Source organism: Pan troglodytes, chromosome 9 (assembly GCF_028858775.2).
Source record: "Pan troglodytes isolate AG18354 chromosome 9, NHGRI_mPanTro3-v2.0_pri, whole genome shotgun sequence".
Lineage (NCBI taxonomy): Eukaryota > Metazoa > Chordata > Mammalia > Primates > Hominidae > Pan > Pan troglodytes.
Genome location: NC_072407.2, coordinates 21,835,622 through 21,852,625, shown reverse-complemented (window position 1 = coordinate 21,852,625; position 17,004 = coordinate 21,835,622). Strand labels below are relative to the sequence as shown.

Sequence of the window (17,004 nt, the reverse complement as noted above, 5' to 3'; positions counted from 1 at the left end):
ATTGCACTTCACAAGTTTGTTGTGAGGATTCAGTGAATGAATATTTGCAAAGTGCTTATCACAGGGCCTGGCATATACCAAGTATTCAATGATTCTGTTAACATTTTCACATGGTTTGGAACTAGTGAAGGCGCCTGAGATTTGGGAGTCCTGGATTCTAGTCCTGACTAGAATAGCTGTGTGGCTATAGACAAATTACTTTACCTCTCTGAGCCTGGTTCTTCATCTGTAAAATGGAAGTAGTAGTACCTCCGAGGGTTGCTGTGGAAATTAAGGTGACATTTTTATGAAACTGAGAAGCACCATCCCTAGGTCGCAGCCCTCATGCTCATGGTCAGAGGTAGTGGCTACAACTCCAGCTATCGCATCCACATTCCCAGTGACAGGATGCAGGAGGGACAAAGAAGAAGGAGCAAAGAGTGTATGCCATCTGTCTTTTAAGGAAAAGTCCCATAAGCAATTACAGAACATTTCAGCTTGACCCTCACTGATCACACCTAGCTAGCTGCAAGAAAGGTTGGGAAATGTCTTTATTCTGTGGTTCAAGAGACAACCAGGAGGCTCTGCACACATGCTCAGGTGTTTATTCTTCCTTGGCAACGTCCTCCAGCAGAAATGCTGCCCCCTCCCTAGCACTGGGCTGCAGTCCCAGCACCATAAGGCCCTATGAGGACTTAGTTGCCAAGAAGCTCGGGCAGGTGCCACAGACCTGAACAGATTTGGGTATTGTGTCCAGCTTGTGCCAGGGACCCTGCCAGTCCTGAGGTTCCGTTGCCTGCAGGGCTCTTAGGCTGACGCAAGTGTGGTGGGCTGTGAGCTCCATCACTCGTCACAGCCTAGATTGAGCCCTGTGAGCAGGAGGCCTGAACTCCAAGGGCCTAGGGAATCCCTCTGTAAATGTGGGGCTCTCCACCCAAGACTCAGCCATGTGCCCCAGGACCAGCAAAGCAGATCTCCATCAACCAGGTGGGATTCTGGTGTCTTCGAGGACCTGACAAGTGCCAAGCACACTGCAGAGAGCCCTCTGTAAAGCCAGGGATCGTCCTCTAACTTACCTGTTTTGAAAACTGGACGTTCCATGTTCCATGTCGCTTAGGGAGAGGCTTTCTGTAGGCCACTCTCCTTCCTCTTACTTCTGTGTGAGAACAGCCTGCATAGTAGCATCTTGCTGAGTCTGGAGGGCCTTGCCAGCTTCATTGTGCCCCTGAAAAGGTGGCCCTAAGTGTGGTTAGGGGGTGAATGAAACCTATTCTAAAATTCTGGAGGAGCTTATTACTGAAAGATGTCCTGCTGCAAGTCCTTCTGTTAAGGGGATAACCAATCCTTTGCTTTCTGAGTTCAGCATCCTGGCTTTTTTTTTTCCTAGAGGCTTGTTTAAAGTGTTTGGAAACCCCAAACTTCCTATCATTCTACTCTAGACCTTCTCATCTGCTGCTGCCCCTCCATCTCCTCTTTGCTGTTTGCCACTGGTGTGGCTTTCCTTGCCTTTTCCTCCTATTCCCATGATCTGCTTTCCACATGGGTTTGAGCTGTCACTGTGTCAGGCATGGTGCTGGGGCATTGTTCCTCCTCATGGCAACCCTATGAAGTCAGTGGGGACCTATGTACCATTATCACGCAGTTGTGTGGTAAGGTGGGACCAGGACAGCATAGCGTAGTTCATAGGCCATAGTCTATAATATGTGTGGAGCAGGGGATGGCAAACTATGACCAAATTTGACTTGTAGCCTCTTTTTGTGTGATGCTGCAAGCTAAGAATGGTTTTTAAAGGGTTATCAAAAAGAATACATGACAGAGACCTAACATGGCCCTCAAACCTAAAGTATTTCCTATCTGCCCCTTATAGAATAAGCTTGACAAGCCCTGGGATGTAACATGCAGACTTTAGCACAGATTCTGGAGCCATCCTGCCTGGATTCTAGAGCCTCTGTTTTATTCTCTCTAAAATGAGAATAATCTGTAAATTGTGGCTGCCTCACATGGTTCTTAGAATTAAATGAGACAAAGTACACAGAACACCTAACCCAAAGTCCAGCTTTCTTTGGAAGTACTGTGGGGGGATATTACTGGGCCTTTACCAGGCTTCTCGACCCAGTGGGCATGAAAATCCTGGCTCTAGTCCTTTGGCTACCCTGGTCCCAGGCGTAGCTTCCTCAGAGTGTGTTCCCTTTGGCTGGAGGAGAGGCACCTGCCAGCTTCCCACTGTGCTGTGTCCTGCTGGTAGGTCAGCTCTGCCTTCCTCCCACCCCCATCCCTGCTGACGGTCAGCTGGTGCCACTCACCAGGGCCGGGCACAAAGCCCATACCAGGTGCCGAACTAGGCGCAAAGGTACCAAGCCTCTTCCACTCTCCCTACCTCGTGCCTCAGCTCAACCTGGCTGGAACTCCTGCTTAACTGTAGGAGATGTGGCCTGGGGTTCATCCTCTCTGTATGCGCTTCCGCATTTGTGGGCCAAACAGGCAGACATCTGTGTTTCCCTAAACCCAAGCTTTTGGCCAGTGATTGCCTTCCTACTAAGGGAAAGGGAAGGGAAGGGTAATCCCGGGGCCCAGCCAGCTACCCTCTTGATAGAGTGGTCTGCAAAACAAGTTTTCAGTGGATAATGAGTTAAATGTAAAGAAGATTTAAAAATTCAAATCCTTGAACTATCAAAAAGAAGTTTTTACTGCGTAGAACCATACACTTATCAAAAGACTGGAAACAAAATTTTAAGTCAAACTGAGGAAAAAAAAGTAATGCTAAATATAGCAGAGAAAGAACTAATATTCTTAAAATCAAAGTCTTTCAAACAACAAAGCTCTTAATAGGTGACAACAATAACAAACATTTATGTAGTACTATGTGCCAGGCGCCATTCTGAGTCTTTTGCATATACTATACTTACTCATTTAACCCTTGTAAACAACTCTAATAAGGTATTACTGTCCCCATTGAACAGATGAGAGAACTGAGATATAGAAATGCTAAGTAACTTGCTTGAAGCGGCACAACTAATAAGTGGCGAAGCTGGGATTTGAACCCAGTTCATCTGGCTCTTGGGCCTGAGTACTAAACTCTTCTGTACTAACCAGGAAAAAGATATAAGCAGATAGCACACAAAGGAGGAAATATAAATATCTGATAAACATTAGAATTATTTTTCTGTTTCAATGGTAGTCCAAAAAGTACATATTAAAACAAGAGATACCATTTTTGTCTTCAAATTAGGAAGATCTTTCAACATTATAATACTATTAAAAACTTGCAGTCCTAGAGTAAGACAGAGATTCTCACAGATTGCTGAAGTTATATGCAAGTAGCCTTTCTGAAAAGTATTCTGGCAGTACTCAAAACAGTACTCAGGCATTTCAAAAATGCCTATACTCTTTGACCAGGAATTCCCATTCTAAGAATCTAATTTGAGAAAATAATTAGAGAGACAGACAAAGACTCATGCATAAAGATGTTCATAGCAATGCTATATAAAATAATGACAAATTGGAAACAACCTATGGATCTGATAATAGAATGCAGGTTAAGTAAATTGTTTAATCTTCATAATAGGTAATTAGGCAGCCATTATAAATAAATGTGTATAACAAAAGACACCATAAACCAAGTGAAGAGACACACCACAGACTTCTGGAAGAAGATACTTCCAAATGCACATAACAACAAAGAATCATAGAAACAAAATAATACACAAAGAATACTTGCAAATCAATAAGGAAAAGGCAAACAACCAAAGAACAAAACAGAGAATGTATATAGACAATTCACAGAAGAGGCAACTTAAACGGGTAATCAACAGAAAGCGCTACTGCTCCATCTCACTAGTAGTCAGGGAAATGCAAACTAATTGAACGTACTCATGAGAATGGCAAGAGTCTAAAGGTAAGATCTAAGGAAACAAATTCATATCTATTGTTGATGAGAATATAAATGTCTAGTCATTGGAGAGATATTTGGCCACACTTACTAAACATAAACATGCTTACATATACATGCATGACTCATATACTCCCAGGGATCACCCTGTACAAATATCAGTTTGTACAAGGAGATATGTTCAAAGACTTTCATTGCAATACTGTCTATAATAGCAACCATATTAGTATTGTTGTTGCATAATACTATATATTTTCAATTGTTATATAATAAAACAGCAACAATGATATTATTAAATAACTAGCCATCAGAAGGGACATGGGTAAGTGAAATATGATTTATACATAATGGGATACTATGCACAGTTAAAATTAAAATAACTGAACTAGATCTGTAACTACCAGCTCAGATAAATTTCGAAAACAATGATGAGTGTAAAGAGCAACTTGCAAAAAAAAAAAAATATGTGAATGATTCTATTTGTGTAAGTCTTTAAAACAAACTAAACAGATCACAATATTTAAGGACACATCTATGTAGAAAAATATGAAACCATGCAAATGATGTGCACCAACTTCAAATAGTGGTTACTTGTGGGAAGGAGGGTTGGATAGAGGGACAAGAATGGGAGGTGGGGCATAAACTGTATCTTTAAGATTTTTTTTAAGAGAAGGGTTGAAGCAAATATGGCAAAATGTTAGCTAATGTTCTTGATCTGGGTGGAGATCTGCATCTTTCTATTAAATTATTTTCTGTTCTTTAATGCATCTTGAGAAGAAAATTATTTTTAATTTACTTTTTTGTTTGTTTGTTTTTGAGACAAAGTCTCGCTCTGTCACCCGGGGTGGAGTGCAATGGCACGATCTCAGCTCACTGCAACCTCCGCCTCCTAGGTTCAGGTGATTCTCCTGTCTCAGCCTCCTGAGTAGCTGGGATTACAGGCATGCACCACCATGTCTGGCTAATTTTAATTTACTTTTTGAATACTTTACAATCCATGGAGAAATATTTGTGCTACAATGTTAAAAAGCAGGACAAACATATATACAAATATTTATAAATTTCACAAATTAAAGGGTTGAAAGAGATATCCAAAATATTCCTAGTAGTGGCAAGGGCAAGATTCTGCAAGTTTGCTTTTCCTTACACATCCATATTGTCCATTGTTTCTTTTCTTTTCTTTTGTCATGAAGATGTATTATTTTTATGTCCAGAAGATTTTTTTTAAATGACCACAGAAAAACATGAGTGAGTTTAGACCTAGGACAGTGTCTAAAACCTAGGAAGACGTGTTATGATGGGTGGACTGTTGGAGTTACCTGGGCATGAATGTTGGCTTGGCCACTTTCTGGCTGTATGAATTTGTTCATTTTTGTATCTATTCAGTAAACACCTGTTGAGCACCAACTGTGTACCAGGCACTGTCCTAGAGAAACAGCAGTGAAGAAAGTATACACGCTTCTTCCCTCACCACAGAGTGCAGTCTAGTGAAGAGGGGACAGTAAACACATCACCACACAAATCATCCCTCACTACAGAGTGCCAGATCCTCATGAGGGAAGAATACAAGGGCAGTCATGAGAATCTGATTTGGATTGGGTGGTCAGGGACCCTGGCCTCTGAGCGACAACTGGAATGGAAAACATGAAGAAGTCTGGAAGCCCAGTAAACTGAGGGCTTTGAGAGATAGGAAGGCCCTACTGGACATGTTTAAGGAACAGAAAGAAAGCCAGGGTTCTGAATGCAAAGAGGGAGGGGAAGAGTTGTGCAGGGTGAGGACACCAAGATAGTTAGGAGCCAGATCAGTCAGGCCTCACAGGCCAAGGGAAGGCCTCCTTAAGGACCATGGAAAGGCACTGAAGGGTTTTAAGCAGCAGAGTGACACGTGATTAGATTTGCAGTTGTCGAAGATTGTCTTGATGCTCTTTGAAGATCAGGGTGGATGGAGTGAGCAGCTGGGTTAGTTAGTTGGCTATTGGCATGGCCCAGGTAAGAGAAATGGTGGCCTGGATGAGGCTGGAGCTGGCTGAGGAGATGGAAAAATATGGGGAAAGATTTGAGATGTTTTTGGAGGCAGAGTCAGTAGGTCTGGTGATGGATTATATGTGGTGGTGACAGTAGGGAAGGGCCGAGGAGGAAAGCCACGCTTGGAACATGAGCAGTCATGAATTTTGTGGGAATGGGAAGCATGCCTCAGGGGCAGGAGGGCAGCTGCCCTCAGGGGAAGGGAAGGAAGTAGGGATGGGGAGGATGCCGCCATTTGTCCTTAAGCTTTGGCGTCTTCCTGTGTGAACTGGGGTTTATGATGATACCTGTACCCTCAGGGTGAATGTTTCAGCCCTATTATCCAAAACCTCTTCTACAGCAGTCTTCCCTCTCCTTCACAGGTGGAGTGTGTTACTCTTGGGGCTGGAATGAGCATGGCATGTGCGGAGATGGCACTGAAGCCAACGTCTGGGCCCCAAAGCCGGTGCAGGCTCTGCTGTCATCGTCAGGACTCCTTGTGGGCTGTGGGGCTGGCCACTCCTTGGCCCTCTGCCAGCTGCCAGCTCACCCTGCATTGGTCCAGGACTCCAGGGTCACCTACCTTTCCCCAGATGCCATCGAGGACACTGAATCTCAGGAAGCCATGGACAAAGAGAGAAACTGGGAGGAAAGACAATCAGAAACTTCAACCCAAAGCCAATCTGACTGGTCCAGAAATGGGGGACTGTGATAGAGAATCTTTAATAAAATGGCTTTTCCCACCAAAAGCCTTCCCAGAGAATTGCTTTGTTGGGCTGTGGGGTTGGCCGAAGAAGGGCTCAGGAGGCAGTGATGGTTAGGCTGACCACAAACCAGAATGATGGCAGGCTGCTTGCCTAGTGCCTGGGGCTCAAGGAGACAGACATGCTTTCTACTCAGCAGAGGAGAATGAGGGGTTAGGTCTTCACTAAAGATATGGAAAGCTAACACACCAGTAGGAAGGCTCCAGCCTGTCGCTGCCTGGTGGAGATAGAAAACCCAGTTCTAGGTCCTTCATTATTTTGGCCCAGCAGCCTTCAATTCAGCAAAACAAAGGGTTCCTGGGCCATGCCTAGAGCAGCCCCTCCTGGGGTTTTATTTTTAAGGCCCAGAGCACATGGTTTTCTAGTTCAAGGATATCGAGGTACCCTGATCAGATGACTGGATACTTAAACAGGAAAGAGCTCTTATCTTGGTGACTGCGGGTGAGAGAGAAGGTTCTGGAGTAGGGGTGGAGGGGAATAGAGAGGCGTATGTGGAGGAAGAGTCAAGACTTCCGGGAAGACCCAGTAGAGGAAAACCCTAGGACAGCAAGAGAGGCTAGAACCGACGAAACTCTCAGATTTGTCTTCATCTGAGTCAGCCAAGGCGCTGGAGCTTGTTTGTGTGACTGTACTTGCTAAAATATACTGTTTCAGATGAGGGACAGGCCACAGCATGTGAAGGGGAGTCTGTAGGGATAGCAACGTCAAAGACTCTGACCCCTGACCGTCTGCCCCACAAGCCTTAGCCTGTACAGGAAGAGGGCCCTCAGGTAAGATGAAGACCAGGCCAGATCCCCATTCCCTGACTTCCCTGTGGCTCTGGGGGACATAGGACCTTTCTCTCTGCTGTGACTCGCAGCAAGCCTTTTGCCAGAGGACCTCAGAGAATGGACTTTTTCTGGAGAACCATGTGGCAGTATCACCAGCTAGGCAGCCCAGGTCTGTGACCCATCCCACGCTGCCTCCTTGTGACTCAGAATGAGTCTGTGAGGGCTGGGCTGCAGTGGCTTCAAGTTACAAAATTCCAGGATACCAAAGTTAGAGGCCCTTGAAAGACCATCCAGCCTAGCGGCCGTCACGCTGCATCCTTTAGAGCCCTGGGAGTCTCCTGAGAACTCAGTGGCCATCTTGTGGGTCAAGGAGGCCAGGTAGATAGAGGTCCAGGTTCCCCCGCCCCCCGCCCCCCAACACATCTTATTCCAAGCAGCTTTAGTTTTTCTCTATATTGGGCTTCACATAACATTTCGTTTGACAAGAGGTCCTTGAGAAAGTTTAAAAACCACTGATTTTATTCAACATTTTCATTTGTTCATGTGGGAAAATGGAGGCCAAAACGGGGGAAGGGACCATCTCAAGGTCATAAACCTCACTACCAGGCCAGGGTCCTGCTTGGGAAGTGACCCAGCTAAGTCCTTGAGTGAGACAAGGGTGTGATGGAGAGTAGCCCTGGGACCAGGAGTGAGTTCAGCTCAGGAGAGGAGGATGAGGACAACCTTGAGCTTCCCAGGCCTGAACATAGAGACCACTGACAGCCACAGGCTGACCTTGAACATCGTGCATGGAGTCCTCTCAATATTGTACCCTAGAAACATGGCTGCCCTGGCCAGCAAATCCCTTGGTTCCCCACCTCTCAGGACCAATAGAGGCCAGTACAGTCTCCAAGAACTTGAGGAATGGGAAGAAGGATATCTCCATGCACTCGGAGCTTGACTTGCCAAGGTGACCAAACAAACCACAGAGATGGAGCAGTCAGATGGCCCAGAGGTGATCCATATGGGAGCAAGCCCAAGGACACTGGCCCACCACCCACTGTCCTAAAGGCCTGTATCAGACACACAGGCCAGAAAGCAATCCCACACCGGATAGCACTCAGGCCCGTACTGCCTGGACAGTTACTACTCACAAAGAACCAATGCACTGTCTCTCACAAGGTTCCAGTTCAGAGCTCCCTCCTACCTCCTTCAGCACCTGCTGGAAGAAACCAAAATCCCAAGGCCTCTGCTGCTGAGTCCTAATGCCTCTCCCATGACCTCCTTGTGAGCACCAAAAAGAAGTGTCTCAGAGTTCCTTCCCAGCCTGAAACAGGATCAGGTGGTGCATTAGCCCGAGCCCTTTGATGCGGAACCTCAGACTCTCAGAACTGAGTCAAACCCTTCTTAGAAGCAGACAGGTGCAGATAATCCACATGTGGAAGGATGAATGGCTGTTGGCACTAGAAGACATCATAGACCATCCCATCACCTTGAGTTCCTCCATTTTTGCCTTTCCCGACAGCAGTGTTGGGCAGATGGGCGCTCTCCATGCTCCTTCACTGGCTGAATCTGATGAGTGTCTGAAAGCACTCATCAGATAATGAGTGAGGAGGTGTTGACAATGTCTCCCAGATTTTTTTTCTGCACCCTTTGATTGCTATTGGTTATTCTCAGACTTTGTAGATGTCCAAGCCCCTCATTCCTAATAGCCTGTGAGCTCTTTGAGAGCAAGAGACCAGGTCTTGGTCAATTTTGGAACCCCTTTACCAAGGAGGGGTCCTGGAATGGAGGAAGTGCCCAATAAATGCCCATGAATTAATTCATCAGTACACCCCACCCACCGTAGGGGGGAGGTTAAATGAGTGGGCTCTCTGATCCTCTCGTCACTATTCATCCTTTACTTTTAGCCCTTTTACAAATATCATAACCATTTGACAGTCAATTTATGACAACATCATTCACCTGGTAAGCTAATGTGCTGTAAGAGCTGTGGCTATTTGAGAAAATACTCATTTTTAAAAACTACTTTTCTTCAATGAACTAAGTGAATCAGTCTTCATATTCCTCCTGTGTGAGAAGGAAGGGAAAGAGGGGAGCAGGCCCCATTCTGTGCTCCCTGGTCGTTGGCCTGGCCCCTGGAGTGATGGTTGAAGGTCAAGCACAGACCAGATGTTGGTGGGACGTCTCCCTCCCTAACTACCATACTCACCCTCCCCTCCTGATCACAAGTACCCCATCATCCCTTGACACCCCCACAACCCTTGGCCCTGGTGGGTTGTGAGGGCCATGAGATCAGCCTTGGGTGAGATTGTGCTTAGGAATGGTGAATCCAGGCCTAGGGCTCAGGCTTAAAGCCTTCTCATCAGCCCCAGGCATCCACCACTTCTGGGTGAAGTGACTTCGTGATCAATTGAAACTGGGAGTTAGGGAGTTAGTTAGGGGTGGGGGTGATAGAGGGAGGGCGCGGGTCCGTGCAACTGCTACAAGTTCAGAATTTCAGAGTGACTGCAGTGCGGAGGGAGGAGGGAGGAGCGGCTGGTGAGGCAGTGGGCTTTGCCAGCTAGTTGAAGGAGCTGAAACTCCAATCTTAGGGCAACGAGGTGTTTAAGCAGGAGAGTGAGGTTGGCCAGCTGTGTGTCGGGGAGGCTTGGGGCACGATCAGAAGTGGCTCCCTCCTGTCACATTCATGGCACTTCATGAAGTAGGGCAGGAGGCCAGGTCCTGAGGTCCTGGGATTTAGGATCAGCCACTCTAGTGTTCCTATCATTTCCACCCCTAATGGCCAGCCCCTGAAGGCCTCAAGTAGCTTGAGACAGTTGTAACTTGAGCTCTGGATTCAGACCACCTGGGTTAAAACCCTGGCTTTGTCACACATTGGCTCTGTGGCTTTGGGCCATTACTTTACCTCTCTGCACCTTGTTTCACCTGTAAAATGGGACTGTTAGGTGATTGTGAGCTGTCATTAGATAACGTGTGTAAGATGCCCGCATGTAGTAGATACTCAGTTCATGTTAATTCCCTTTCCCCATTAGCTGCTGTGTCCCTGGAAACCCATATTCCTAACGGCTTTTTGCTGAGTCCCACTTTGAGTCCACCAGGGCACTTCTTTGCTTGTGGATCCCTAAGTAGAGTGGATATTACCCTCCCTGCAGCAGCGGAGGCTACTTGGCTTGTGCATCCTGATGCTTATGAATGGTGGTGGCAGCCCTGGTAGGGGCCCCGGGCAGAGGCCTGACAGTACTCACTACTCCACGGACCCCAACCCCTTGTTTCCTGGACTGCATGGGGCATCAGGATGTTGAGGCCAATGCTTGGAGATGATGAAAAACTGTTAGATGAGAATTTCATACACACTTGAAGCTTCCCACCCACCCATCTGATCATGGACTCATGCCATGCTGGGAGGCATCAAAGGAAAAAAAATCAGGGGAAGACTGACACCTACTTGTCTGTGGCCCTGGGCAGATCCCTCTCTTCTCTGGGCCTCATTTCCTCATCTGGAAAATCCTCATAGATTGACTATCATGACCATTATGGACGCTTTCCACCTGAACATTCCTGAAGTCTCTAATGGATAGAAAAGCATTGGAACCCCAAACCTCCACTTTGCCACCAAAACCAAGTGAACAACCCAAGACCGTCACGATCCCTAGGAGAGGGCTTTACCCCTCCCAAGATGCCTCCAGGCCGAGAGAGGGGTATGTGATGAGGGCATCCATCAGACTTGTCCTGGCAAGGGTGCTGCTGGGTAGGGCACCCAGATCTGACAGTCAAACCCTACCTCTGGCTTCATCAGAGTCAAGAATGGCCCTAGAAGTGAGGTGACCACGGTCTGCATAAGGGGCTGGGAGCTCTAACATGGCCTGATTCGAGGACCCATCAGTATGGCATGATTCATGGAGAAGTTTCCTGGTCAGGTGAACCCCCTAGAGGATTTGCTGGTCTTAGGTCCTTATAAGCCCTGTGCCTTTGAAAGCTGCCTCCCTCCCCTGACCCAACAGGATCTGCAGCCCAAGGGGCCACCCTGCCCAACCAATCTGCAGAGGACAACTTTTTCCTTAGGGCCTGACTTTCCCCCAGCAAGAGGACAAGCACCTTAAGGGTGGATCCTTGAGACCAGAGCAGCCAGGGCCCAGGTTTACCCCCAGCCCAGCCACAGGGGACCAGAGGCCCAGACCAGAATCACGACACTGCCTGAAGGCAATAAAAACCCAAATTCATGCTTCATCTCAAAAGTCAGTTTTTTATTATTGGGGGCCAGGGCCCAGGGAGGGGAGGTTGTTGAGCTAAAGCATCATTGCTCTCTTTCCAGGAAATGTTGTGAGCTGCAGTGAAAGCTTGAGATGTTGCATTTTTTTCAACTCAAGCATGTGTTTTTCAAAAATATCATCCTTCCCCCCCCACCCCACTAATTTTAGAATCAGACCAAAGGCAAGCTACTGTCCTCTGTTTCTGTTGGGAAAATACTATATTTATTCGAGATGCAGAAGTGTGTCTCTGCAAACCTCCGACTGCTTCAGGAAAACAAATCTGCTTTAGACTATACAGAAACCATGATACAAAATTTATTTCATGCTAGAATCGCTTTGCATAACATTGGGCATGCAGGTTTTTACTCTGAAGTACTAAATTGCATACAAAGCCACGTTGTGCCTTAGTAAAGGTGGAGGAGGCTGCTCCTCCCGTGGTCCTGATCTTTTGGTGCTCTACATCCTGGTTTTAATGGAACACTTGGAAAATCCATACGGTGGTGATTGTTTACTATGAACAATTTGTTATGAAAGTTGGTCACACTGGATCTACACACCGATAAGATGAGAGAATCAACCTAGACTAGCTGCTGTCAGGGGTCTTGGGGAGACATCCGCTGGGTCACAAGCATGCCAAACGGGGAAGAAGGCAGCCGTGCGAGTTTCCACAATTCTATTTGGAGCAAAGTTCTCAGTTTCCACGTGAGAGATGAACTATGAAGGTGAGGTCAATATGACCGATGACTGACCGACTGCCCTTTTTGGAAGCTTTCCTCTTGATCTTGTGTACAAAAAGGAAGCAATCCATTCCCCATCTCCGTCCCTCCTCCCCTCGCCCCTCACCCCCAGAAATGTACAGGTTTCTACCGAACGCCGTTACAGTTTGGCTCCAACAACGTGTGTGAAAGTCAAGAGCTTTGAAAGAAAATAGAGGGCTTTGATGTTTTTCTTTTCGTTATTGTTGTTCAGGGTACTCATACAGTTGCAGGGGGTTGGTGGGTTTGGTTTGCTGGGTTTTCTGTTTAACTTCATGCAAGTCATGCTAAGGAGCCCCTCCACCCCCCCTCCCCGAATAAAATAAAATTTTAAAAAATGAAAAGAAGGAAAAGAAATCCTCTACGGTCAGTTACCATTTGGCCGTAGAAAAAGCTACGTCCGTCCTAGTACAATGCCTGGGCCACTCGGACTCGTCCGGCAAACCTGCATGGCGTGAATTTACTCTGTCCGAGGGTGAGGAGGGGCTGCAGGTCCACCCAGATGCTTAATAGCCACCAGTGTCCTCGGCCAAGCCGCCTGGTCAAGTCACTCTCACAGCCTCTGTCGGCATATACTTAGCAATGACAGGGCTTTCTTTGCAAAGATCTGTATGTAAAGAATACAATTAACACTTGAGCTTCTCTTCTTGGCTCTCCCATCCCGCTTGGTACTTAGTTTTTAAGAAGGAGGAGGAAAGACAGAACAGCCGCATGCAGAGGCAGGCAGATTCTTCTCCAGCTGGCTTGGTTTGCCCATGCACTGAGCCAGCCTAGCACGCCTCTTTCTCTCCCTCCTGGGGGAATGGGATGAGTCCCTACTTCTGCTCTGCACATTGACTCACACACCTGCATGCCTTCTGGCTCAGAATTAGCCTGAGAAAAACAAGTCCTCGGCGGCTGTCGTGGCTCCATGAGAGCGCGGGCCGAATGGATGTAGGTGGGGACACTTCACCCTTAGCGCCTCCCAAAGACTCTGGCACCTAAGCCTCGGTGGGACTGAGGAATGGGTATCTCCTGTGGACAGTGCTTACCGCTGGACTCCCAGCCACTGCAGGGAGCAGGGCTGTTCCTGTCCCACACTCCCTTCTGTGCTTCTGGCACCACAGTAAAGAGACTGTCTTGTCTGCTCTTTGGGGCCACACCAATCAGTCTAACATTCAAGATGATGGAGACAGAAAGCCCACGAGAGCTTACTGGGCAGGGCACAGACACTGGGAACTGTCTACCTGCTTTTCCCCTCACTCCTCGGGCATTCTGCTTCTGGGCATTCTAGCACCTCCAACTGGGAAAAAGCCAGTCGCAAAGGGGAACATCAGGCCCATCCGTGGCCGGTGCCAAGGATGGGACCCTCCCGAAGGCTGGCAGCCCTCCTCCATGCAGCACCATGCGGGGAGTTGCGCACCGTGCCCCGGCTCAAAGGACCTCTGGGCAGGGCAGAGAAGCAGAGACCAGCCTAGACCAGGTGGGCACAACTAAGCACCAGTGACCAGAACCATGTTCCCTCGTCTCCATGCGGGCTGCCTCTCCTCTTCTAGGTTTGCCTTTGCTTTTGCATTGTTTTCTCCTGCGTGTGGTTTAATCACTTCAAATACTGGAGCAGTTGTGAATGACCATAGGCTGCACCAACTGTTGCTTTCAAAAACCCAGCTCCTCTTCTGACCCAGCCTGCTCACCCCGTTCAGCATGCATCTGTGTGCACGTGTGAGGCACTCCAAGACATGCACGAGCTGCCCAGCCAGTCTGCTGCACCAAGAAAGGTGCCCTCTGCCTTCTAGGTCCGGGCCAGTGCCTGGAGCCTTGAGCTCGGGCGCCCTGGGCCCCCACCCCAAGCCTCTCCCCGGCCGGTGCTGAAGCTCTAGGAGAAGCCTTTCTCTCCAGTGGGGACAGCCTAGCGTGCTGACTACAAAGAGACCTGGAGCAGGGGCCAACAGCAGCCTCAGCCTTCGCCAACCACAAGAGGGTGCTGACCACACCCTGGGCAGAGGCCTGTGGGTGCTGGGGATGGAAGGGGCAGGACCGTCCTGCTCAACCACCTTCTCTTGGCAAGTTCTCGATCTGCCACTAGCAATATTCTGACTGCAAGGACAATGGCATTACCCCCAAGCCCTGAAGACATCTCTCTCTTCTTGCCTCTCCTCCCTCTGGCTTGTGGATTGATTATCTTTCAAGGATGCCTCTTCCATGCCAAGAACACGGATCTTGTGTAGCTAAGTTCACAGGGTCCTGGCCCACTCCACTGCCCTCCTCAATCAGGGGAGAGGAGAGATCACTTTGCCTTTGGGACTTGACCTGCCATCTGCAAGAGCAGCCTGGGGGAGTCAAGGCTCCTCCTGCATTCCTGGGTACCCCTGCCTTGGGGTCATGGCCTAAAGTCAACCTGTCCAATCCCCTCTCAACTCCCAGCAACCCACAGCTGCCAGGGCCTCAAGTTCTCTCTGCCAGCCTGACATCTCATTTGGGGGGAAGGGCCTCAGCCCTCCAGGGGCCGACCCTGGGAGATTCCCTCCATCCTTGCCCCCCTCGGTGTGCCTGCCTGCCCCTCAGCGCCCTTGCCCGCCGCCCTGCCCACCCATCTGCAGGAGCGCGAGGCGGCCCGGACGATGCACGGTGCTCCAGCTTCCTCTACATACCCTTTCTCATTCCTCCACCAGGTGGGCACGCGTACTCCCCGGTTGATAAGAGGAAGCAGGGTCCGTATCTCTCGCGGGTGCCCGAGCGCGTAAAGGGCAGGCCCTCATCGGGAGTGAGGGCCTGGTCTATGTGGGGGCAGTCTTCGTTCGCCAGCGCGGCCTTCGCCACCTCCCCATTCAGTTTGGAATCTTCAAACATATAAGCAGAAGCTATTGAGACACTGAAAACTGTTTAGTGGGGGGCAGGGGGGGACAGGCCAGAAGCGGGGTATTGGCAGAGGGCAGCTTGAGCGTCCCTGAGGACGGAAAAGCGGGCAGGCTGTGGAGCGAGGAGGGCACAAGGCAGGGGGCTTGGTGGGGGGTTCAGCTCATTCAGGCAGCCTTCGGGCTGCCCACAGTGCTGGGAGTGGGGACTCCTGGGTTTGCTCAAAGTTTGCAAAAAGATGAGTTGGTGATGGATCCAGCAGGTGTGGTGCTGGGGGCCGGCCCCGGGCCCCAAGCAGGGCCGATGAAACAGGATGGTGTGGATGCAGTCATGGGGGAGAGCCAGACACAGAGCTCAGGGAGAAGACAGACAGACACGCAGAAACACTCCAGTCCAGAGAGGGGCCTTTCCGGACCCCTCTGCTGCTGACCAGAGCCTGGCTGCCTCCCGTCCACAGCCAGCCAGTTGCTCGGGCTTCCCTAGCTCCATACAGACCATCTCATCTACTCTACCCCATCTCCCATTTGGATCTCATCTGATCACCTGGTTCACACCACCCCCACCCCCCATCTAATCACTCGGCCTGCGCCCGTACCCCGCCGACCCCAACCCCATAAAGACCCAAGCGGGTCACTCTGTATGCCCTGTTCCCCATACAGGCTAGGCCCGGTCACACAGTCTATTCTGTTCCCACACAGACCTGGTCCAGTCACTCTATGCCCCGACCCCCCATACAGACCAGTCCTGGTCACACAGTCTCCTCTTTGCCCATGCAGACCCAATTTGACCACTCCATCTGCTCCGTCCCCCACATGGACGGACCCAAGCTGATCACTCAGTCTGCTCTGGTCCCCACACATATCAATCCAGTGTCTTCCACTCCATGCTGTCCCCAGCAGGCCTGGTCAGCTTGCACAGGCACAACAAGGATGTATGCATGAGGCTGTGGCAGCAGGACATGGATTTGGGAGGGGCTCCCATTCCTCTGTCCCCTCTGGTCAGTGTCCCCGGCAAAGCAAGGCAGATGAATGTGTAGAAGACAACAGCGGCTGATGGACTTGGGTGGGGGAAACTGGAGTTCTGGCCTCTGTGGCAGCCTGAGAAGAAGCCTGGGAGGAGGTCTGGGAGCACATTTGGTGGGGGGCAAACTGTGGCCAGAGCAAGGAGCTCTGTCTCTCTGCGATCTCGGAGCAGAGCCGTGGAAGCCTCTGGAGCTGACAGAGGTAGCCCTGACTGGCCTTTGCCCCCATCCCATCACTCTTGAGGACCGAACCTGCCCCAAACTCTCTGCCCTCAAAGCAGAATCTTCCTGGCCAGGGTGGAGCCAACTCCAATACTTCATCTAGGGTGACAGCCTCAAGCACAAGCCCTTTTGTGGAAGAGGGAAACCAACTTGGGCATGACCACGTCAGGGGAGGCTCTCTGAAAGAGTAGAGTGGGGGGAAAAGGCTGGAGACAATGTCCACCCGATTGAACACTCTCCCGTGATCCTGTTCACATCATGTAACTACACGCAGAAGTGATCCTTCCCCACGTGCACACGCTGGGCGTGCACGTGGGTGGGATTACCGCCCGTGTACACATCATGTCACTACAAAGAGGCAGTCAGTCAAAAGAGAAATGGACCAATCAGATTTATTCGTAAAGCAAATCCAAAAAAATCCCATCATAATTTTGGAACTTAAAAAAAAAGTCTTTCGTACAAGATGGCAAAGCATTTCACGTACAGTGCGTTTCTCGACAAATCCCAGGGGCTTCGCTTCCCAATTTACTCTG

General features: G+C 49.3%; 2 protein-coding genes across 16 annotated transcripts in view; one reads left to right on the top strand and one right to left on the bottom strand.

The window, feature by feature from the left end:
• The window catches only part of SERGEF (secretion regulating guanine nucleotide exchange factor), a 225,045-nt gene extending 218,337 nt beyond the window's left edge, over positions 1 to 6,708 (top strand). For 8 of the 13 annotated variants that reach the window (XR_010147502.1, XR_001707187.3, XR_010147503.1 and 5 more), the window contains one exon: positions 6,256 to 6,621. Coding sequence is in view for 8 of the 13 variants with exons in the window: in XM_003312938.4 (XP_003312986.1) it covers positions 6,256 to 6,584 (329 nt within the window). In the remaining 5 variants the exon portion in view is untranslated. Of the gene's footprint in view, positions 1 to 6,255 lie in introns of all 13 variants that reach the window. The other 5 variants (XM_054662130.2, XM_054662132.2, XM_054662133.2 and 2 more) reach the window with 1 other exon arrangement.
• Positions 1 to 17,004, bottom strand: part of KCNC1 (potassium voltage-gated channel subfamily C member 1) — a 120,828-nt gene that overhangs the window by 61,017 nt on the left and 42,807 nt on the right. Inside the window, exons 3-4 of one of the 3 annotated variants that reach the window (XM_001172719.7) lie at positions 15,024 to 15,212; positions 11,612 to 13,000 (exon numbers count right to left, since the gene is read on the bottom strand). The exons of the other annotated variants lie outside the window; for them this stretch is intronic. Coding sequence (XP_001172719.3) covers positions 12,936 to 13,000; positions 15,024 to 15,212 — 254 coding nt within the window. The 3' untranslated portion in view covers positions 11,612 to 12,935. Of the gene's footprint in view, positions 1 to 11,611; positions 13,001 to 15,023; positions 15,213 to 17,004 lie in introns of those variants that run through there. 3 annotated transcript variants of the gene reach the window in all.